The sequence below is a fragment of the Bufo gargarizans genome, chromosome 3 (genome assembly GCF_014858855.1).
Source record: "Bufo gargarizans isolate SCDJY-AF-19 chromosome 3, ASM1485885v1, whole genome shotgun sequence".
NCBI lineage: Eukaryota > Metazoa > Chordata > Amphibia > Anura > Bufonidae > Bufo > Bufo gargarizans.
Window position 1 is genome coordinate 549,354,585 of NC_058082.1, and position 24,370 is coordinate 549,378,954.

The window sequence follows — 24,370 nt, forward strand, 5'->3', positions numbered from 1 at the left end:
AGAGGACAGGACATGCAGGAGGAAGAAAGTGGAGGATGAGAAAGGAGGACATGCAGGAGTAAGAAAGTGGAGGATGAGAGGGGAGGAGGGAGAGAAGAAGGATGAGAGAGGGGGACATGCAGGAGGAAGAAAGCGGAGGATGAGAAAGGAGGACATGCAGGAGTAAGAAAGTGGAGGATGAGAGAGGAGGAGGCCGAAAAGGAGGGATGAGAGAGGACAGGACATGCAGGAGGAAGAACGTGGAGGATGAGGCCGAGAAGGGTGGATTAGAAATAAGGAGGTTGAGGGGACGGTGGCTGCGAAACAGGGATTAGTCAGGCATAAGACAGACCTGTGTGGTCAAATGGCCAAAAAGATTGTCAAAAAGAGAAGACACTGGACAGAACAGAGCTCACACCCGTCAGATTTGTTCCCAGAACGGGGATTTATTCATTTTGAAACTTTCACTCTGTAATAATCAACAATAATGAACTATTAATAATAATTAACTCTTACTTACAACAATAAAGAATTCAGGATTTTCCAGTCACTTCAATATAAAAAAGGTAACCAAATCCTGGTTCCCCTGTAACAGAAGGAGGGCACAGGTCGGCCTCTCCGCTGCAGGCGTTCACCAGCGGCTGGCTCTCGGCATCCTCAGGAAAGCGTTCAGTGTGCCTTTTATTTTTTTGGCGATTTCTGTGGTGATAAAATAATATTTCTGTGTCTCCTGAGCGATCGCGTTTCTTAGGTTTTCTGGCAGTGCCCGCTTCCCCCTGGAGCCGTCATAGTTTACCGTATATGTCCACGTCTTGTAGACATCATATGGGACAAGTTCTTGGAAAAGTAACTGGGCAAACCGGTGGGGTTCATTACGAGCCGTTTCATGAAGGCGGTCAAGCGTTGAGGAGTCCACGACCGGAAGGGTAAAGTCTGAAACGGGGGCAACGACCGCCAGGGGAACTGTACTTTCTGCAGCACACGGGATACCGCAGAGATATTGCCCATTTTCGGAGGCGCTGGTGCTTGATTCGTTGACATAGTCCTCTGGTTCCTCCTTGACACTGGGTTCAGGGTAACTCTGGTTTGTGTCCTGTAATGGAGGTGAATAATCAAATGTGTTGACATCGTGGGGCACCACTAGGTTCATGGAGGAGAGAGCTTTCTCCACGGCTTTCTCCACCACTTCACTCACAGAGGACATTGCCCTGTTTACAGTTTCTCCCACCATTTGGCTCATGGATGAAATAGCCTCCTTAATTTCCTTGAGCTCCATTTCCATTTTCTCTAGTCTCTCTTGGGCCCCACATCTGCATGTGCCAAAGGGCTGGGAGGGGAGCACAATGGGAGAAGGGTTGAAATTCGGGCCATGGTGACTTCCGTTAGGAGCTGAACACATATTCTGATTTGTGGAAGGTTGGACACCAGTGATCGCTTCATCACCTGCCATCTTGTTAGTGCCAATCGGCAGAGAAGCCTCTGACGTCTCATCCGTCTCATCATTAAACTGCTGGTTCTTTTCCATCCTCGCCTTGGCCTGGAATTTTCTTTTGACCTTGCTGCCATTTCTTATCATACGGCTTGTTCTGTGCAGAAAACAAACTGTGACTTAGATACAGAATCTTACACTGAGCACCGCGCCATCGTGCCGTGAGCGCTGCCGCCCCTCGTGTTACCATACATCAGTGTTCTTGTCAAAACCGCTGCTCTGCAATCATGTCCTCCAGTGACTGTCTCTCTGCCGTCTCTAACATCATGTCCTCCAGTGACTGTCTGTCCTCCAGTGCTGTCTGTCCTCCAGTGGCTGTCTGTCTGCCATCTCTAACATCATGTCCTCCAGTGACTGTCCTCTATAACATCATGTCCTCCAGTGACTGTCCTCTATAACATCATGTCCTCCAGTGACTGTTTGCCGTCTCTAACATCATGTCCTCCAGTGACTGTCTGTCCGCTGTCTCTAACCTCATGTCCTCCAGTGACTGTCCGCTGTCTCTAACATCATGTCCTCCATTGTCTGTCCTCTGTAACATTATGTCCTCCAGTGTCTATCCTCTGTAACATCATGTCCTCCAGTGACTGTCCTCTGTAATATCATGTCCTCCAGTGACTGTCCGCTGTCTCTAACATCATGTCCTCCAGTGACTGTCTGTCCGCTGTCTCTAACATCATGTCCTCCAGTGACTGTCTGTCCGCTGTCTCTAGCATCTTGTCCTCCAGTGACTGTCTGCTGTCTCTAGCATCTTGTCCTCCAGTGACTGTTTGCTGTCTCTAGCATCTTGTCCTCCAGTGACTGTCTGCTGTCTCTAGCATCTTGTCCTCCAGTGACTGTCTGCTGTCTCTAGCATCTTGTCCTCCAGTGAATGTCTGTCCGCTGTCTCTAGCATCGTGACCTACAGTAACATCATGTCTAGGCAGCAACTCACAAATAATTGGCCTCCCCCTCACCAGACTCTCCCCTCTCCAATCTATCCCGAATGCAGCAGTCAGAGTCACCTATCTGTCTAACCGCTACTCTGATGCCTCTGCCCTGTGCCAGTCACTACTCCGATGCCTCCGTCCTGTGCCAGTCACTACTCCGATGCCTCCGTCCTGTGCCAGTCACTACTCTGATGCCTCTGCCCTGTGCCAGTCACTACACTGTTTGCTCATACAATATGGAAAACTTCTCACTCTCACCCACAAAGCTCTCCAGTGCTGCACTCCTACATCTCCTCCTGATCTGTCTACCACCCTACCCGTGCTCTCCATAGTGCTGCACTATCTCCTCCTGATCCTTGTCTACCACCCTACCCGTGCTCCCCGCAGTGCTGCACTATCTCCTCCTGATCCTTGTCTACCACCCTACCCGTGCTCCCCGCAGTGCTGCACTCCTACATCTCCCCCTCATCTCTTTCTACCACCCTACCCATGCTCTCCAAAGTGCTGCACTCCTACATCTCCTACTGATCTGTCTACCACCCTACCTGTGCTCTCCATCTCCTCCTCATCTCTGTCTACCACCCTACCCGTGCTCCCCGCAGTGCTGCACTATCTCCTCCTGATCCTTGTCTACCACCCTACCAGTGCTCCCCGCAGTGCTGCACTCCTACATCTCCCCCTCATCTCTTTCTACCACCCTACTCGTGCTCCCCGCAGTGCTGCACTCCTACATCTCCCCCTCATCTCTTTCTACCATCCTACCCGTGCTCCCCGCAGTGCTGCACTCCTACATCTCCCCCTCATCTCTTTCTACCACCCTACCCATGCTCTCCACAGTGCTGCACTCCTACATCTCCTCCTGATCTGTCTACCACCCTACCCGTGCTCTCCATCTCCTCCTGATCTCTGTCTACCACCCTACCCGTGCTCCCCGCAGTGCTGCACTCCTACATCTCCTCCTGATCTGTCTACCACCCTACCCGTGCTCTCCATCTCCTCCTGATCTCTGTCTACCACCCTACCCGTGCTCCCCGCAGTGCTGCACTATCTCCTCCTGATCCTTGTCTACCACCCTACCCGTGCTCCCCGCAGTGCTGCACTCCTACATCTCCCCCTCATCTCTTTCTACCACCCTACCCATGCTCTCCAAAGTGCTGCACTCCTACATCTCCTACTGATCTGTCTACCACCCTACCTGTGCTCTCCATCTCCTCCTCATCTCTGTCTACCACCCTACCCATGCTCTCCACAGTGCTGCACTCCTACATCTCCTCCTGATCTGTCTACCACCCTACCCGTGCTCTCCATCTCCCCCTGATCTCTGTCTACCACCCTACCCGTGCTCCCCGCAGTGCTGCACTATCTCCTCCTGATCCTTGTCTACCACCCTACCCGTGCTCCCCGCAGTGCTGCACTATCTCCTCCTGATCCTTGTCTACCACCCTACCCGTGCTCCCCGCAGTGCTGCACTATCTCCTCCTGATCCTTGTCTACCACCCTACCAGTGCTCCCTGCAGTGCTGCTCTCCTACATCTCCCCCTCATCTCTTTCTACCACCCTACTCGTGCTCCCCGCAGTGCTGCACTCCTACATCTCCCCCTCATCTCTTTCTACCATCCTACCCGTGCTCCCCGCAGTGCTGCACTCCTACATCTCCCCCTCATCTCTTTCTACCACCCTACCTGTGCTCCCCGCAGTGCTGCACTCCTACATCTCCCCCTCATCTCTTTCTACCACCCTACCCGTGCTCCCCGCAGTGCTGCACTCCTACATCTCCCCCTCATCTCTTTCTACCATCCTACCCGTGCTCCCCGCAGTGCTGCACTCCTACATCTCCCCCTCATCTCTTTCTACCACCCTACCCGTGCTCCCCGCAGTGCTGCACTCCTACATCTCCCCCTCATCTCTTTCTACCATCCTACCCGTGCTCCCCGCAGTGCTGCACTCCTACATCTCCCCCTCATCTCTTTCTACCATCCTACCCGTGCTCCCCGCAGTGCTGCACTCCTACATCTCCTCCTGATCTGTCTACCACCCTACCCGTGCTCTCCATCTCCTCCTCATCTCTTTCTACCACCCTACCCGTGCTCCCCGCAGTGCTGCACTCCTACATCTCCTCCTGATCTGTCTACCACCCTACCCGTGCTCTCCATCTCCTCCTCATCTCTTTCTACCACCCTACCTGTGCTCCCCGCAGTGCTGCACTATCTCCTCCTGATCCTTGTCTACCACCCTACCCGTGCTCCCCGCAGTGCTGCACTATCTCCTCCTGATCCTTGTCTACCACCCTACCCGTGCTCCCCGCAGTGCTGCACTATCTCCTCCTCATCTCTGTCTACCATCCTACCTGTGGCCTCCATTCAGCTAATGACTTACGACTGACATCTACCATAATCCGTACATCTCACTGACTTCTCCTGAGCTGCACCAGTTCTCTGGAATGCCATAACCAATAAATTAGGTTAATTCATAACATCCACAGTTTTAGGCACTCCCTAAAAATACATATTTTTAGATTAGCCTATCTCATCCCCTGATCTAACTCTCTTCCATTCACCCCGAACACCCCCCCCCCCCAGCCTAATTCTTCTGAACCTGATCCATCGCCAAGTATCCAAACCCCACGCACTTAAAAGCTCTACAGATATCGGCAGGTGACGAGGGCTTGTGCATCCCTGGATCTACTGCCCTATTGTGTGTATGACTCTGTTTGTCCATGAACCCCCCGATTGTAAAACGCTGTGGAACATGTTGGCGCCATATAAATGAAGATCAGCATTACCTGGGCCTTCCATAGCTCCAGCCCATTTGCCGTCTCACTCTTCTTATGCTGCTCTCCGATATCTCGACGTCATATTTGTCCTTTAGGATCCTCCTTATGTCTCGGGCACACGTTTCATCATTTTCACAGGTCAGTTCGCGGATTAGTTTTCTCACTTCTCTGCCAGTGGAGGAAAGATAACGGTAAGTACAGTCCTGCGGGTCACTAGAGAGGATGCATACTGCAAAACTGTGATACAGTGCGAGATAGGGCTGAAATCATCATGACTTACAGGGTGGTTATTGGATGAGTAAAATGTCGGGGTTTCTGCAGACCCTTTGTGTAGTACCAGACGCTCTGCTTGCTCATGGGCACCCCGCAGTTGCGCAGCCACGTCTGAATTTCGTGAACACGGTGTCCCTTTTTGGTCATCTCGAGAATCTTGTCGATCCAAATCTGATTGTATTTCTTCGGCATTTTCTCCGGTGTGACGATGTGGAGCGCTCGACAGTAGAAGTAAGTTGTCCTGTCAGTGCATCACGCCCTGCAGAGATATATATGTTACTGAGAATAATAGCACGCCCCCTACTGCCTGCCTCTAAAACAGCAGAAGAGGTCGGGGGAGGACACTGGGCAGGAGACGAGCTCTTCAGGGGCTTTGTCTTATAAATGACGACACTTTATCGCATGGGGTCAGAAGTGTGAAGGCGTCTGCCAGACGCACTGATCCAATCACAGCGGTAACGCCTTCCCTGCAGCGGGACATTGTGCTTTTCTTTAGTCTTCTGTCTCCTTTCTTTGTCTTTGAAAGAGACTTTTTATTCCATTTATTTAAATATGTTTTGTGCCTTGTTTCAGTGATACGTGAGACTTTATTTTTATGTCTTTTTTTACTTTAGCATTGAAAATATATAAAAAAAGTCTTCATATTTTTAAATAGTGTAACTAATATACCCTACTTTTTTATTTATTTTTTTACATTTTTTGTACGATTTCAGTTCTGTCCAGTGTCCCCCCTTGGCCTGGTAATGTTTGGGTCGGGCTTTCTAGCTTAGCCCGCTTCATACACGGGCAGGTTGTTAGCCTGCACTGCCGGCAGCAGCAGGGATCGGAGATCACAGAATCAAGCCTCTTGGGGGTACCTGCACGTGGCGGACTGTCCAACAGAAATTCTCTGCCAATTTACGGATTTCTGTGGATTTCTAAAAAAAAAAAAAAATGCATGGTGGTTTTTGTTGTGGATTTGATGCAGATTTTCAATTGACGCGCTGCGGATTTCTAAATATGCGCGGAAGGTCCATTTCCATGTAGGAAAGTGAACATAAAATCTGTGTAATCTCATCCACTGTGCCGGTGCTATATTAGGGCTGTGTGCGCCACGTCGTGTCCGTGCTGCGGAACGCAAATAGTGATCTACAATGTACGGGCACCGGCTGTGTACCTGCCATTTGTGGATGCGGACCCATTAACTTGAAAAGGTGCGCGATCCGCAAGACTCAAGTCCGCACCACAAAAAAAAAATAAAAATAGAACATGTTTTATTTATTTTTTGCGGTGCGGAAGCACGGACCAAAATCTTCTGCTCCGTGCCTCCACAGCGCTCCGGAAATTGCAGATTACAAACCCATTGAATAAGGGCACAGGCCGCACCACGTTTGTGCGTGTGAGCCCTTACTCTAGGATTTTTCCTCGCGCAGAACTGCTCAGAAGGACCGCACGTAATCCTCCATGTGTGCAGGCACCCTAAGGGCTCACGCACACGACCGTTGTTGTTTTGAGGTCTGTTTTTCACGGGCCCGTTGTTCCATATCAGAGGATTTTTTTTTAAAGATTTTAAGTCCACAAAACATATCCGCATGCGATCCAATTTTTTTGCGAATCGGAAAAGGAAACAGTAACTTATTAATCACCAAACACATGAGCAATATGGGCTGGGCACATAGCATTTCTACAGTATGGATCCGCAAAATACAGATGACATACGGATGTGTTCCATGTGCGTTCCGTATTTTTTGCGGACCCATTGGCTTGAATGGGGCCTCGGACCGTGATTTGCGGACAATAATAGGACATGCACTACTTTTTTGCGGAACGGAAACGTAATGCACACAGAGTACCTTCCGTTGTTTTTGCGGCCCCATTGAAGTGAATGGTTCCGCATAAAAAACGGAACCGGAAAGAAAATACGTTCGTGTGCATGAGCCCTAAGGGTATTTTGAAAATATGCTGAAAAAATCAGCGCAGAATCCACACTGACTTTCTGCAAGGTGTGTTTTTTTTCCCATTCATTTCAATGAGAGGTTCTCGAAATGAATGGGAGGTTTTTAGAGGCGGTTTTGGTGCGAAAAACGCATCAAAAACAGCACCAAAACATTGTGTGAACAGGGCCCTAAGGCACGCGGTGCGGATTACGCCGTTTTAATTCTTCTTCCTCATGCAGAAAAGCACAGCGTAATACAGCACTGGCAAAGTGTACGGTAACAGACAGATCTCATGTACGCTACGTTTTTTTCCACTGTGGAAACTGACCTGCCGTGTGGATTTAGAAATCAGCAGCGCGCCAACTGTTTGTGACTTTTTTTTGGCACAGATTTTACCCTTTTCAATGCATCAAATCTGCACCAAAACCAGCAGTTTTTGTTGTCAAAACGCGTGGATTTTCTGTTCCCGATATCCGCTCTCGTGTGCAGGTTCCCTCAGGGTGCAGAAAATCCACAAGGAATCCGCGCCAAAAAACTGCACGCAAATCTGCACTAATTTATCGCAGGGTTTTTTGTACATTTTTTTTTTTGTGCAGACTTTTGGTGTATGTTAGCAACCCCATTGAAGTCGGCGTGGAAAACCCCTCTACAGAAAAAGGCGGAATCGCACAAAGAACCGTCGCGCTGTGGATTTTAAAATCTGTAGAAAAGGTCAATTTTCGCACTGATAAAAAAAAAAAAAGGCAAAGTATATACAGGTCCTTCTAAAAAAATTAGCATATTGTGATAAAGTTCATTATTTTCTGTAATGTACTGATAAACATTAGACTTTCATATATTTTAGATTCATTACACACAACTGAAGTAGTTCAAGCCTTTTATTGTTTTAATATTGATGATTTTGGCATACAGCTCATGAAAACCCAAATTTCCTATCTCAAAAAATTAGCATATTTCATCCGACCAATAAAAGAAAAGTGTTTTTAATACAAAAAAAGTCAACCTTCAAATAATGATGTTCAGTTCTGCACTCAATACTTGGTCGGGAATCCTTTTGCAGAAATGACTGCTTCAATGCGGCGTGGCATGGAGGCAATCAGCCTGTGGCACTGCTGAGGTGTTATGGAGGCCCAGGATGCTTCAATGCGGCGTGGCATGGAGGCAATCAGCCTGTGGCACTGCTGAGGTGTTATGGAGGCCCAGGATGCTTCAATGCGGCGTGGCATGGAGGCAATCAGCCTGTGGCACTGCTGAGGTGTTATGGAGGCCCAGGAGGCTTCAATGCGGCGTGGCATGGAGGCAATCAGCCTGTGGCACTGCTGAGGTGTTATGGAGGCCCAGGAGGCTTCAATGCGGCGTGGCATGGAGGCAATCAGCCTGTGGCGCTGCTGAGGTGTTATGGAGGCCCAGGAGGCTTCAATGCGGCGTGGCATGGATGCAATCAGCCTGTGGCGCTGCTGAGGTGTTATGGAGGCCCAGGAGGCTTCAATGCGGCGTGGCATGGAGGCAATCAGCCTGTGGCACTGCTGAGGTGTTATGGAGGCCCAGGAGGCTTCAATGCGGCGTGGCATGGAGGCAATCAGCCTGTGGCGCTGCTGAGGTGTTATGGAGGCCCAGGAGGCTTCAATGCGGCGTGGCATGGAGGCAATCAGCCTGTGGCACTGCTGAGGTGTTATGGAGGCCCAGGAGGCTTCAATGCGGCGTGGCATGGAGGCAATCAGCCTGTGGCACTGCTGAGGTGTTATGGAGGCCCAGGAGGCTTCAATGCGGCGTGGCATGGAGGCAATCAGCCTGTGGCACTGCTGAGGTGTTATGGAGGCCCAGGAGGCTTCGATGCGGCGTGGCATGGAGGCAATCAGCCTGTGGCACTGCTGAGGTGTAATAGAGGCCCAGGAGGCTTCAATGCGGCGTGGCATGGAGGCCATCAGCCCGTGGCACTGCTGAGGTGTAATGGAGGCCCAGGATGCTTCAATGCGGCGTGGCATGGAGGCAATCAGCCTGTGGCACTGCTGAGGTGTTATGGAGGCCCAGGATGCTTCAATGCGGCGTGGCATGGAGGCAATCAGCCTGTGGCACTGCTGAGGTGTTATGGAGGCCCAGGAGGCTTCAATGCGGCGTGGCATGGAGGCAATCAGCCTGTGGCACTGCTGAGGTGTTATGGAGGCCCAGGATGCTTCGATAGCGGCCTTAAGCTCATCCAGAGTGTTGGGTCTTGCGTCTCTCAACTTTCTCTTCCCAATATCCCACAGATTCTCTATGGGGTTCAGGTCAGGAGAGTTGGCAGCCAATAGAGCACAGTGATACCATGGTCAGTAAACCAGTTACCAGTGGTGTTGGCGCTGTGAGCAGGTGCCAGGTCGTGCTGAAAAATGACATCTTCATCTCCATAAAGCTTTTCAGCAGATGGAAGCATGAAGTGCTCCAAAATCTCCTGATAGCTAGCTGCATTGACCCTGCCCTTGATAAAACACAGTGGACCAACACCAGCAGCTGACATGGCCCCCAGACCATCACTGACTGTGGGTATTTGACACTGGACTTCAGGCATTTTGGCATTTCCCTCTCCCCAGTCTTCCTCCAGACTCTGGCACCTTGATTTCCGAATGACATGCAACAGTCCAGTGCTGCTTTTCTGTAGCCCAGGTCAGGCGCTTCTGCCGCTGTTTCTGGGGAATGCGGCACCTGTAGCCCATTTCCTGCACACGCCTGTACGCGGTGGCTCTGGATGTTTCTACTCCAGACTCAGTCCACTGCTTCCGCAGGTCCCCCAAGGTCTGGAATCGGTCCTTCTCCACAATCTTCCTCAGGGTCCGGTCACCTCTTCTCGTTGTGCAGCGTTTTCTGCCACACTTTTTCCTTCCCACAGACTTCCCACTGAGGTGCCTTGATACAGCCCTCTGGGAACAGCCTATTCCTTCAGACATGTCTTTCTGTGTCTTACCCTCTTGCTTGAGGGTGTCAATGATGGCCTTCTGGACAGCAGTCAGGTCGGCAGTCTTACCCATGATTGCGGTTTGGAGTAATGAACCAGGCTGGGAGTTTGTAAAAGCCTCAGGAATCTTTTGCAGGTGTTTAGAGTAAATTAGTTGATTCAGATGATTAGGTTAATAGCTCGTTTAGAGAACCTTTTCATGATATGCTAATTTTTTTAGATAGGAATTTGGGTTTTCATGAGCTGTAGCCAAAATCATCAATATTAAAACAATAAAAGGCTTGAACTACTTCAGTTGTGTGTAATGAATTTAAAATATATGAAAGTCTAATGTTTATCAGTACATTACAGAAAATAATGAACTTTATCACAATATGCTAATTTTCTGAGAAGGACCTGTACAGTGTGTAAGATTTACCGAATCTCATGCATTTTGCTGCTTGTGTTGTATTAGGGCTCGTTCACACGACCACGTGAAGCCCGTGCTGTGGACCGCAACGGCACCGTCCGTGGGCCAGCCGCATGGGGATCGCAAACCCAATCACTTGTATGGGTCCGCGATCCGTCCGTTCCGCAAAAAGATAGAGCAAGTTCCGCGCTCAGACCTCCCCTCCCCCATCTGAACTTTCGATATGTCCCTCTGACCCATCAAAAGTTTTGCGAATACCTTTAAGGCCGAATGCACACGGCTGTGTTCCGCGGCCGAGAGCGGTCCGTGGTATGCCGGGCTGGATCATACCAGTGCATTACTGTACTGCAGCGGCAGCAGGAAGCGCACGGCGTCATAGCAACCAATGACGCCGTGCGCTCCTGCTCTGAACAGGAATCCAGCCCGGCATACCACGGACCGCTCTCGGCTGAGGAACACGGCCGCGTGCATTCGGCCTAAGGGTAAATGCACACGTTCAGGATTTATGTGCGGACAATCCACACGGAAATCTGTGCGGTCAATCCGTATCAATTGGTGCGGATTTTCCGCCCCCCCATTGAAGTGAACGGACAAAATCCGGTCAGGAAAAATAAATAAAAACTGACGTGCTGCAGATTTTAAAATCCGCACGGAAAAAATAAAAAAACCTGCACCGTGTGCATTGAGAATATCAACTTCTCATAGAATACAATGTACACGACCTACGGCGCGGATCGTCAGCGCAGAAAATCCGCACGTAATCCTCATCGTGTGCGTTTACCCTTGAACGTCACATGACTTATTACGACTCCGGAGCCAGAACTGGCGTTTTTTGTTTGTTTTTTGTCCCCTCCCAAAATAAAATTCGATTAAATACAGAATGATCAAAAAGTTACACAAACCCAAAAGTCGGATCTGTAAAAATCTACAGCAAAATAAATAAATAAACCTCCTGTCGCGCGTCTCCGTCAGAGGAAGTAAAATAAGATTACGGACGACAAACTCCAAAAAAAAACTGAGATTTAACGCCCTGAAAACGCCATAAAATAAAAAAACTGCGCAGTCGCTTCCTTTTTTCCCCATTTCCGCCCCACAATCAGTATTTTTTTAGTTTCTCAATGTTATAGAAATACATTATATACAATATATTATTCAAACAAAAACAAACAAAAAAAGATTTCCAGTGAAAAGTACAACTCACCCGGCCAAATAAAACCATATCTGTTGTGGCCCCGAGGAAGCTTGGGCGTTAGAGGGTTAATGATGTCAGCCCCGTACTGTGTCCACCTCCCGTCACACGCAATATGACCCCACGGCGGCAGAGCAGGCAGCGCTGTGGGGCCCTTGGGGGAAGGGGCCCCGGCTGTGGAGAAATAGCCCCGCCCTCAGCTCCCTGCGCTCGGCCCCGCCTCCTGAACCAGACCCTTCAGTGGCGGCGCGCGCTCCGCCTTCTCTGCTGGGCGCTGGCCAATCGGCATCAGCAGGGGTGGCAGAGCCGGCTGCTGATTGGCCAGTCTAGCGGGGAAACATTAGCCACGTGATGACGTGCACCGCCCCTTCCCCCTGGGCTTGACCCCTGACCGCTGCGCTGTGTAGCAGACAGACACAGTGAGCGGCTCCGGGGCGGCCGCCGGCTGTCTGAGGAGGAGAGCGCCCCCTGCAGTAAGTCGTCTGTAAGGACTGGAAACGGAGGTGTCTGGTGTCCGGGCGGAATGGGGGGGCTGTAGGGCGCTGTGTACACTCCTTTACAGAAAACAAATACCGCACCCTGTAAATGTAATGCTGAGCTATGGAGGTGATTCCAGTATACCACCGCTATGTATAATGGGGGTCCTCAAAGTACAGTGACCGTTCGCGCTGCACCCGCAGGCTTTGCAGCGAGTTGCTTTTTGGGGACTCGAAAATACGTATGATCCGTGTGCTATCTGCCTCCGTATGTCCGATCCGCAAAAAGCCGTCCGGAGCCAGTACAGCGCCTGCCCTCATGTAACCACTGCCCCCAACATCTCCTAACCAGGGGCCCGGAGCGTAATGGATGCAGGCGCTGCGCAGTGACGTCACTAGAAGAGGGTGTGGACTGAGGAGCACTGCCCATGCGCTCTCACAGCCCAGCAGGCGCGATGACATCACTGCACAGCGCCTGCTGGGGAGGAGGTGCTCCGGGCACTAAAGGGGAGCACTACTGTGTGGGGGCACTAAGGGGGTATAACTACTGTGTGGGGGCACTAAGGGGGTATAACTACTGTGTGGATGGGGAGGGTTGTAAGGCGAGTGTGGGCAGTCTTCTCTAGTTACGCCCGGCTCCTAACTGCTAGGTCAGAACGGCCTATTCATTCTTTCAGTCTGTCAACTGGGGAAAAATGTCTTCAAGTGAGTTTAGCAGTCGACCATCTCTCACCAAGAGGTACACTACCCAAAAGTAGCCCATGAGAGCATTTTTTTTTATAGGGCAGTGCAGGAAGCACTTTTACGCCCTCTTGTGGCTGGACCAATGCCTGATCAGTCCGCACCTGTAATCATTTACATACCATATCTACCTAAGTCATGGCTGCTTGCAGAGTTTTGCGCCAATTCAACGTTTCTATCAGGGTGCTGTCATTTTTTGTAAATGACTGTAATAAGCAGCAGGCACGGTTTATGGGGAGGCTATGGCAAACTATAATTAGCAGCAGGCGCAGTTCATGGGGGGTATGGCACACTATATAATGATCAGCATGCACAGTTCATGGGGGGTATGGCACACTATATAGTAATCAGCATGCACTGTTCATGGAGGGTATGGCACACTATATAATGATCAGCATGCACAGTTCATGGGGGGTATGGCACACTATATAATGAGCAGCATGCACAGTTCATGGGGGGTATGGCACACTATATAGTAATCAGCATGCACTGTTCATGGAGGGTATGGCACACTATATAATGATCAGCATGCACAGTTCATGGGGGGTATGGCACACTATATAATGATCAGCATGCACAGTTCATGGGGGGTATGGCACACTATATAATGAGCAGCATGCACAGTTCATGGGGGGTATGGCACACTATATAGTAATCAGCGTGCACAGTACATGGGGGGTATGGCACACTATATAATAAGCAGCGTGCACAGTTCATGGATGCACACATGGGGGGTATGGCACACTATATAATGAGCAGCATGCACAGTTCATGGGGGGTATGGCACACTATATAATGAGCAGCATGCACAGTTCATGGGGGGTATGGCACACTATTTAGTAATCAGCATGCACTGTTCATGGGGGGCATGGCACACTATATAATGAGCAGCATGCACAGTTCATGGGGGGTATGGCACACTATATAATGAGCAGCATGCACAGTTCATGGGGGTATGGCACACTATATAGTAATCAGCATGCACTGTTCATGGGGGGCATGGCACACTATATAATGAGCAGCATGCACAGTTCATGGAGGGTATGGCACACTATATAATGAGCAGCATGCACAGTTCATGGAGAGTATATGCACACTATAATAAACAGCAGGCACGGTTTATGGGGAGGCTATGGCAAACTATAATTAGCAGCATGCACAGTTCATAGGGGGTATGGCACACTATATAGTAATCAGCAGGCACAGTTCATGGGAAGTATGGCACACTATATAATGATCAGCATGCACTGTTCATGGGGGGTATGGCACACTATATAGTAATCAGCATGCACAGTTCATGGGAAGTATGGCACACTATATAGTAATCAGCATGCACAGTTCATGGGGGGTATGGCACACTATATAGTAATCAGCATGCACAGTTCATGGGGGGTATGGCACACTATATAGTAATCAGCATGCACAGTTCATGGGGGGTATGGCACACTATATAGTAATCAGCATTCACAGTTCATGAGGGGTATGGCACACTATATAATAATCAGCATGCACTGTTCATGGGGGTATGGCACACTATATAGTAATCAGCATGCACTGTTCATGGGGGGTATGGCACACTATATAGTAATCAGCATTCACAGTTCATGGGGGTATGGCACACTATATAATGATCAGCATGCACAGTTCATGGGGGGTATGGCACACTATATAATGATCAGCATGCACAGTTCATGGGGGGTATGGCACACTATATAGTAATCAGCATGCACAGTTCATGGGGGGTATGGCACACTCTATAATAAGCAGCGTGCACAGTACATGGGGGGTATGGCACACTATATAATAAGCAGCGTGCACAGTTCATGGGGGGTATGGCACACTATATAATGATCAGCATGCACAGTTCATGGGGGGTATGGCACACTATATAGTAATCAGCATGCACAGTACATGGGGGGTATGGCACACTATATAATAATCAGCATGCACAGTACATGGGGGGTATGGCACACTATATAATAAGCAGCGTGCACAGTACATGGGGGGTATGGCACACTATATAATAAGCAGCGTGCACAGTACATGGGGGGTATGACGCACTATATAATAAGCAGCGTGCACAGTACATGGGGGGGGGTATGGCACACTATATAGTAAACAGCATGCACAGTTCATGGGGGGTATGGCACACTATATAGTAATCAGCATGCACAGTTCATGGGGGGTATGGCACACTATATAGTAAGCAGCATGCACTGTTCATGGGGGGTATGGCACACTATATAGTAAGCAGCATGCACAGTTCATGGGGGGTATGGCACACTATATAATAAGCAGCGTGCACAGTACATGGAGGGTATGGCACACTATATAATAAGCAGCGTGCACAGTACATGGAGGGGTATGGCACACTATATAATGATCAGCATGCACAGTTCATGGGGGGTATGGCACACTATATAATGAGCAGCATGCACAGTTCATGGGGGGTATGGCACACTATATAGTAATCAGCATGCACAGTTCATGGGGGGGGTATGGCACACTATATAGTAATCAGCATGCACAGTTCATGGGGGGTATGGCACACTATATAGTAATCAGCATGCACAGTTCATGGGGGGTATGGCATACTATATAGTAATCAGCATGCGCAGTTCATGGGGGGTATGGCACACTATATAGTAATCAGCATCCACTGTTCATGGGGGGTATGGCACACTATATAGTAATCAGCATGCACTGTTCATGGGGGGTATGGCACACTATATAGTAATCAGCATGCACTGTTCATGGGGGTATGGCACACTATATAGTAATCAGCATTCACAGTTCATGGGGGTATGGCACACTATATAATGATCAGCATGCACAGTTCATGGGGGGGTATGGCACACTATATAATGATCAGCATGCACAGTTCATTGGGGGGTATGGCACACTATATAGTAATCAGCATGCACAGTTCATGGGGGGTATGGCACACTCTATAATAAGCAGCGTGCACAGTTCATGGGGGGTATGGCACACTATATAGTAATCAGCATGCACAGTTCATGGGGGGTATGGCACACTATATAATGATCAGCATGCACAGTTCATGGGGGGTATGGCACACTATATAGTAATCAGCATGCACAGTTCATGGGGGGTATGGCACACTATATAGTAATCAGCATGCACTGTTCATGGGGGGGTATGGCACACTATATAATGATCAGCATGCACTGTTCATGGGGGGTATGGCACACTATATAGTAATCAGCATTCACAGTTCATGGGGGTATGGCACACTATATAATGATCAGCATGCACAGTTCATGGGGGGGTATGGCACACTATATAATGATCAGCATGCACAGTTCATGGGGGGTATGGCACACTATATAGTAATCAGCATGCACAGTACATGGGGGGTATGGCACACTATATAATAAGCAGCGTGCACAGTACATGGGGGGTATGGCACACTATATAATAAGCAGCGTGCACAGTACATGGGGGGTATGACGCACTATATAATAAGCAGCGTGCACAGTACATGGGGGGGGTATGGCACACTATATAGTAATCAGCATGCACAGTTCATGGGGGGTATGGCACACTATATAGTAATCAGCATGCACTGTTCATGGGGGGTATGGCACACTATATAGTAATCAGCATGCACAGTTCATGGGGGGTATGGCACACTATATAATGAGCGTGCACAGTACATGGGGGGTATGACACACTATATAATAAGCAGCGTGCACAGTACATGGAGGGTATGGCACACTATATAATAAGCAGCGTGCACAGTACATGGAGGGGTATGGCACACTATATAATGATCAGCATGCACAGTTCATGGGGGGTATGGCACACTATATAATGAGCAGCATGCACAGTTCATGGGGGGTATGGCACACTATATAGTAATCAGCATGCACAGTTCATGGGGGGTATGGCACACTATATAGTAATCAGCATGCACAGTTCATGGGGGGTATGGCATACTATATAGTAATCAGCATGCGCAGTTCATGGGGGGTATGGCACACTATATAGTAATCAGCATCCACTGTTCATGGGGGGTATGGCACACTATATAGTAATCAGAATGCACTGTTCATGGGGGGTATGGCACACTATATAGTAATCAGCATGCACTGTTCATGGGGGTATGGCACACTATATAGTAATCAGCATTCACAGTTCATGGGGGTATGGCACACTATATAATAATCAGCATGCACTGTTCATGGGGGTATGGCACACTATATAGTAATCAGCATGCACTGTTCATGGGGGGTATGGCACACTATATAGTAATCAGCATTCACAGTTCATGGGGGTATGGCACACTATATAATGATCAGCATGCACAGTTCATGGGGGGTATGGCACACTATATAATGATCAGCATGCACAGTTCATGGGGGGTATGGCACACTATAGTAATCAGCATGCACAGTTCATGGGGGGGTATGGCACACTCTATAATAAGCAGCGTGCACAGTACATGGGGGGTATGGCACACTATATAATAAGCAGCGTGCACAGTTCATGGGGGGTATGGCACACTATATAATAATCAGCATGCACAGTTCATGGGGGGTATGGCACACTATATAGTAATCAGCATGCACAGTACATGGGGGGTATGGCACACTATATAATAATCAGCATGCACAGTACATGGGGGGTATGGCACACTATATAATAAGCAGCGTGCACAGTACATGGGGGGTATGGCACACTATATAATAAGCAGCGTGCACAGTACATGGGGGGTATGACGCACTATATAATAAGCAGCGTGCACAGTACATGGGGGGGGGGTATGGCACACTATATAGTAATCAGCATGCACAGTTCATGGGGGTATGGCACACTATATAGTAATCAGCATGCACAGTTCATGGGGGGTATGGCACACTATATAGTAAGCAGCATGCACTGTTCATGGGGGGTATGGCACACTATATAGTAAGCAGCATGCACAGTTCATGGGGGGTATGGCACACTATATAATAAGCAGCGTGCACAGTACATGGAGGGTATGGCACACTATATAATAAGCAGCGTGCACAGTACATGGAGGGGTATGGCACACTATATAATGATCAGCATGCACAGTTCATGGGGGGTATGGCACACTATATAATGAGCAGCATGCACAGTTCATGGGGGGTATGGCACACTATATAGTAATCAGCATGCACAGTTCATGGGGGGGGTATGGCACACTATATAGTAATCAGCATGCACAGTTCATGGGGGGTATGGCACACTATATAGTAATCAGCATGCACAGTTCATGGGGGGTATGGCATACTATATAGTAATCAGCATGCGCAGTTCATGGGGGTATGGCACACTATATAGTAATCAGCATCCACTGTTCATGGGGGGTATGGCACACTATATAGTAATCAGCATGCACTGTTCATGGGGGGTATGGCACACTATATAGTAATCAGCATGCACTGTTCATGGGGGTATGGCACACTATATAGTAATCAGCATTCACAGTTCATGGGGGTATGGCACACTATATAATGATCAGCATGCACAGTTCATGGGGGGGTATGGCACACTATATAATGATCAGCATGCACAGTTCATTGGGGGGTATGGCACACTATATAGTAATCAGCATGCACAGTTCATGGGGGGTATGGCACACTCTATAATAAGCAGCGTGCACAGTTCATGGGGGGTATGGCACACTATATAGTAATCAGCATGCACAGTTCATGGGGGGTATGGCACACTATATAATGATCAGCATGCACAGTTCATGGGGGGTATGGCACACTATATAGTAATCAGCATGCACAGTTCATGGGGGGTATGGCACACTATATAGTAATCAGCATGCACTGTTCATGGGGGGGTATGGCACACTATATAATGATCAGCATGCACTGTTCATGGGGGGTATGGCACACTATATAGTAATCAGCATTCACAGTTCATGGGGGTATGGCACACTATATAATGATCAGCATGCACAGTTCATGGGGGGGTATGGCACACTATATAATGATCAGCATGCACAGTTCATGGGGGGTATGGCACACTATATAGTAATCAGCATGCACAGTACATGGGGGGTATGGCACACTATATAATAAGCAGCGTGCACAGTACATGGGGGGTATGGCACACTATATAATAAGCAGCGTGCACAGTACATGGGGGGTATGACGCACTATATAATAAGCAGCGTGCACAGTACATGGGGGGGGTATGGCACACTATATAGTAATCAGCATGCACAGTTCATGGGGGGTATGGCACACTATATAGTAATCAGCATGCACTGTTCATGGGGGGTATGGCACACTATATAGTAATCAGCATGCACAGTTCATGGGGGGTATGGCACACTATATAATGAGCGTGCACAGTACATGGGGGGTATGACACACTATATAATAAGCAGCGTGCACAGTACATGGAGGGTATGGCACACTATATAATAAGCAGCGTGCACAGTACATGGAGGGGTATGGCACACTATATAATGATCAGCATGCACAGTTCATGGGGGGTATGGCACACTATATAATGAGCAGCATGCACAGTTCATGGGGGGTATGGCACACTATATAGTAATCAGCATGCACAGTTCATGGGGGGTATGGCACACTATATAGTAATCAGCATGCACAGTTCATGGGGGGTATGGCATACTATATAGTAATCAGCATGCGCAGTTCATGGGGGGTATGGCACACTATATAGTAATCAGCATCCACTGTTCATGGGGGGTATGGCACACTATATAGTAATCAGCATGCACTGTTCATGGGGGGTATGGCACACTATATAGTAATCAGCATGCACTGTTCATGGGGGTATGGCACACTATATAGTAATCAGCATTCACAGTTCATGGGGGTATGGCACACTATATAATGATCAGCATGCACAGTTCATGGGGGGGTATGGCACACTATATAATGATCAGCATGCACAGTTCATTGGGGGGTATGGCACACTATATAGTAATCAGCATGCACAGTTCATGGGGGGTATGGCACACTCTATAATAAGCAGCGTGCACAGTTCATGGGGGGTATGGCACACTATATAGTAATCAGCATGCACAGTTCATGGGGGGTATGGCACACTATATAATGATCAGCATGCACAGTTCATGGGGGGTATGGCACACTATATAATAATCAGCATGCACAGTTCATGGGGGGTATGGCACACTATATAGTAATCAGCATGCACTGTTCATGGGGGGGTATGGCACACTATATAATGATCAGCATGCACTGTTCATGGGGGGTATGGCACACTATATAATGATCAGCATGCACTGTTCATGGGGGGTATGGCACACTATATAGTAATCAGCATTCACAGTTCATGGGGGTATGGCACACTATATAATGATCAGCATGCACAGTTCATTGGGGGGTATGGCACACTATATAGTAATCAGCATGCACAGTTCATGGGGGGTATGGCACACTCTATAATAAGCAGCGTGCACAGTTCATGGGGGTATGGCACACTATATAGTAATCAGCATGCACTGTTCATGGGGGGGTATGGCACACTATATAGTAATCAGCATGCACTGTTCATGGGGGGGTATGGCACACTATATAATGATCAGCATGCGCAGTTCATGGGGGGTATGGCACACTATATAATGAGCTCAGGGATGGGACATGAGAGCTCAATTCAGATTCTTGATATGGGGCCCAATGATTTGTATGTACACCTCTGGTGTGACTGCCCCCGCTTTACTTTATGAGGCAGGAGAGACATAGCGACAAACACATTAGAGCGCCGACATACCGCCATGAAGAACAAAAAATGCCCGAAAAGATAAAGTCAAGACGTTGACCGAAAACGCAGTCCGATCGTCCAGAATCGCTTTTAACCTCTTCCTAGTGTAAATTATTTTCATAGTTTTGTTTTTTCACTCCCTGCCTTGCAAAAAGCCACAACTTTATTATTTTTTCGTTCACGCGGCCAGATGAAGGCTTGTTTTTTTGAGGGATAAATTGTACTTTCTAATGGAACCATTTACTATTCCTTACACCGTAGTGGGAAGCCGGAAAAAAATAAAAATTGGGTGGAATTGTAAAAAAAAGATGCAATTCTGCCATCGTGTTTTTCACGGCGTGAACTGTGTGGTAAAAATGATTCGCTATCCTGATTTTGTGGGTCGATTTAATTACAGAGACACCAATGTATCTAGTTTTCCTTGTGTTTTCATACTTTGAAAAAAAGATAAAGTTTGAAAACATAACTTTTCTTATATTTCTGTCTATGGAGTGGTTGTCGGGGCCCATTTGTTTGCGGGATGATCTGTAGTTTTTAATGATACCTTATTGGGGTGTGTGTGATTTTATTTTATTTTTTTATTAATTTTTTAATTACTTTTTATTCCATTTTTTTTTTCAAGAGGTGAAGCAACCAAAATGTAGAGATTTGGCCATGTTGTTTTTTCCATTCGCTGTATGGGATAAATACAGGCCTCACTAAGAACTGAACTATGTCAGGACTGGGAGTTCTTAGAAGGCTCCCAGCTGTTATAGCAACCATATAGCTCCCAAATTCTTATCCTGTGGGGTTGTTCGGTTGGTCAGCCGCTCCTTAGAAATGACCGCTAAGATGCTGTGGTCGCAGGCAACCATGACATTTGAAGGGGTTAGTTGGCCATGTTTGGAGTTGTCTCCAATCAAAGACATTGACTGTGGGCATCTGTTATGTAAAACAACAGACAACCACCGTCTAGGGCACCCGCTGGGCTCCTGAGTGGGCGCCATCTTAAAGCCGCATCCAACTCTGGTTCTGGCCAGGGTCCAGGTAGCTTACCCCTTTTTTTCAAAAAACATTTTAGAATAATTGAGCAGAAAAAAGTTGAGGCTTTCAAAGTATTTTACAATAGAAATCCTTGTTACGTTCTTTTCTTAAGACTGTAAAGAACAGAACAATGTACAGAGATTCCTGTTTATTAGAAGAGGTGTCGGAGGGCGATTGGATTAGTGCAGACGCTTCGTGGACTCGTTCACATAGAGTGACTACTGGAGACAAAGCCCCTGAAGAGCTCGTCTCCTGCCCAGTGTCCTCCCCCGACCTCTTCTGCTGTTTTAGAGGCAGGCAGTAGGGGGCGTGCTATTATTCTCAGTAACATATATATCTCTACAGGGCGTGATGCACTGACAGGACAACTTACCTCTACTTCTCGAGCGCTCCATATCGTCACACCGGAGAAAATGCCGAAGAAATACAGTCAAGTTTGGATCGACAAGATTCTCGCGATGACCAAAAAGGGACACCGTGTTCACGAAATTCATACGTGGCTGCGCAACTGCGGGGTGCCCATGAGCAAGCACAGCGTGTGGTACTACGCAAAAGGTCTGCAAAAACCCCGACATTTTACTCGTCCAAAAACCACCCTGTAAGTCATGATGATTTCAGGCCTCGCACTGTATTACACTCTCACAATATAGATCCTCTCTAGTGACCCGCAGGACTGTACTTACCGTTATCTTTCCTCCACTGGCAGAGAAGTGAGAAACCTAATCCACGAACTGACCTGTGAAGATGATGAAACGTGTGCCCGAGACATAAGGAGGATCCTAAAGGACAAATATGACGTCGAGATATCGGAGAGCAGCATAAGAACTGTGAGACGGCAAATGGGCTGGAGCTATGGAAGGCCCAGGTAAGTGATTAGAGCAAGAACACTGATGTATGGTAACACGAGGGGCGGCACGATGGCGCGGTGCTCGGTGTAAGATTCTGGATCTAAGTCACAGTTTGTTTTCTACACAGAACGAGTCGTATGATAAGAGATGGCAGCAAGGTCAAAAGGAAATTCCAGGCCAAGGCGAGAATGGAAAAGAACCAGCAGTTTAACGATGAGACGTCAGAGGCTTCTCTGCCGATTGGCACTAACAAGATGAAGGCCACAACAAACAGGAAGGTCTTGGTCAGAAAGGAGAACCTGCCTAATTCTGCAAGCAAACGTAAGGCAAAGGTAAAATCCATAACCCTTCATCGCACAGACCCCAGTCTTCTGGAAACTACAGAGTACACCGCTTGGAGTACTAATGTCACTGAGGTACCTGTTACTCATGAACTCTTACCGCATAGCACAGAAAAAGTCATCTCTGATGATGGACCCTTCCCACCAGCTCCCCCCATTGCTCCTCACATACATACAGGTCATCAGATGAAGTCCGGCAGGAATTTACTGGCAGGTGATGAAGCGATCACTGGTGTCCAACCTTCCACAAATCAGAATATGTGTTCAGCTCCTAACGGAAGTCACCATGGCCCGAATTTCAACCCTTCTCCCATTGTGCTCCCCTCCCAGCCCTTTGGCACATGCAGATGTGGGGCCCAAGAGAGACTAGAGACAATGGAAATGGAGCTCAAGGAAATTAAGGAGGCTATTTCATCCATGAGCCAAATGGTGGAAGAAACTGTAAACAGGGCAATGTCCTCTGTGAGTGAAGTGGTGGAGAAAGCCGTAGAGAAAGCCCTCTGCACCATGAACCTAGTGGTGCCCCACGATGTCAACACATTTGATTATTCACCTCCATTACAGGACACAAACCAGAGTTATCCTGAACCCAGTGTCAAGGAGGAACCAGAGGACTATGTCAACGAATCAAGCACCAGCGCCTCCGAAAATGGTCAGTATCTCTGCGGTATCCCGTGTGCTGCAGAAAGTACAGTTCCCCTGGCGGTCGTTGCCCCCGTTTCCGACTTTACCCTTCCGGTCGTGGACTCCTCAACGCTTGACCGCCTTCATGAAACGGCTCGTAATGAACCCCACCGGTTTGCCCAGTTACTTTTCCAAGAACTTGTCCCATATGATGTCTACAAGACGTGGACACATACGGTAAACTATGACGGCTCCAGGGGGAAGCGGGCACTGCCAGAAAACCTAAGAAACGCGATCGTTCAGGAAACGCAGAAATATTATTTTATCACCACAGAAATCGCCAAAAAAATAAAGGACACACTGAACGCTTTCCTGAGGATGCCGAGAGCCAGCCGCTGGTGAACGCCTGCAGCGGAGAGGGGCGGCCGAACTGTGCCCTCCTTCTGTTACAGGGTAACCAGGATTGTTTTATACCGAAGTGACTGGAAAATCCTGAATTCTTTATTTTTTAAGTAAGATTTTATTATTATTAATAGTTCATTATTGTTGATTATTACAGAGTGAAAGCTTCAAAATGAATAAAAGCCCCGTTCTAGGAAAAAATCTGACGGGTGTGAGCTCCGTTCTGTCCAGTGTCTTTAACAATCTTTTGGCCAATTGACCACAC

General features: G+C 48.3%; 2 protein-coding genes across 4 annotated transcripts; one reads left to right on the top strand and one right to left on the bottom strand.

Annotated features, from left to right (window-relative positions):
* Positions 1-405: 405 nt before the first annotated feature.
* LOC122932757 lies at positions 406-12,093 on the bottom strand. Of its 2 annotated transcripts, none has more exons than XM_044287350.1 (4): positions 11,902-12,093; positions 5,451-5,702; positions 5,180-5,338; positions 406-1,565 (listed from the first exon to the last, which is right to left on the bottom strand). In XM_044287350.1, exons 2-4 carry the CDS (start codon positions 5,633-5,635, stop codon positions 611-613), a joined length of 1,299 nt encoding a protein of 432 aa, XP_044143285.1. In that variant the 5' UTR covers positions 5,636-5,702; positions 11,902-12,093; the 3' UTR covers positions 406-610. The 2 variants fall into 2 exon arrangements, with proteins under 2 accessions (XP_044143285.1, XP_044143286.1); XM_044287351.1 differs by lacking the exon at positions 11,902-12,093 and adding an exon at positions 6,301-6,361.
* A 157-nt stretch (positions 12,094-12,250) lies between these two features.
* LOC122932758 lies at positions 12,251-24,306 on the top strand. Of its 2 annotated transcripts, XM_044287353.1 has the most exons (5): positions 12,251-12,362; positions 22,236-22,488; positions 22,597-22,755; positions 22,866-22,993; positions 23,288-24,306. In XM_044287353.1, exons 2-5 carry the CDS (start codon positions 22,304-22,306, stop codon positions 24,103-24,105), a joined length of 1,290 nt encoding a protein of 429 aa, XP_044143288.1. In that variant the 5' UTR covers positions 12,251-12,362; positions 22,236-22,303; the 3' UTR covers positions 24,106-24,306. The 2 variants fall into 2 exon arrangements, with proteins under 2 accessions (XP_044143288.1, XP_044143287.1); XM_044287352.1 differs by having other exon boundaries at positions 22,866-24,306.
* The last annotated feature ends 64 nt before the right edge of the window (positions 24,307-24,370 follow it).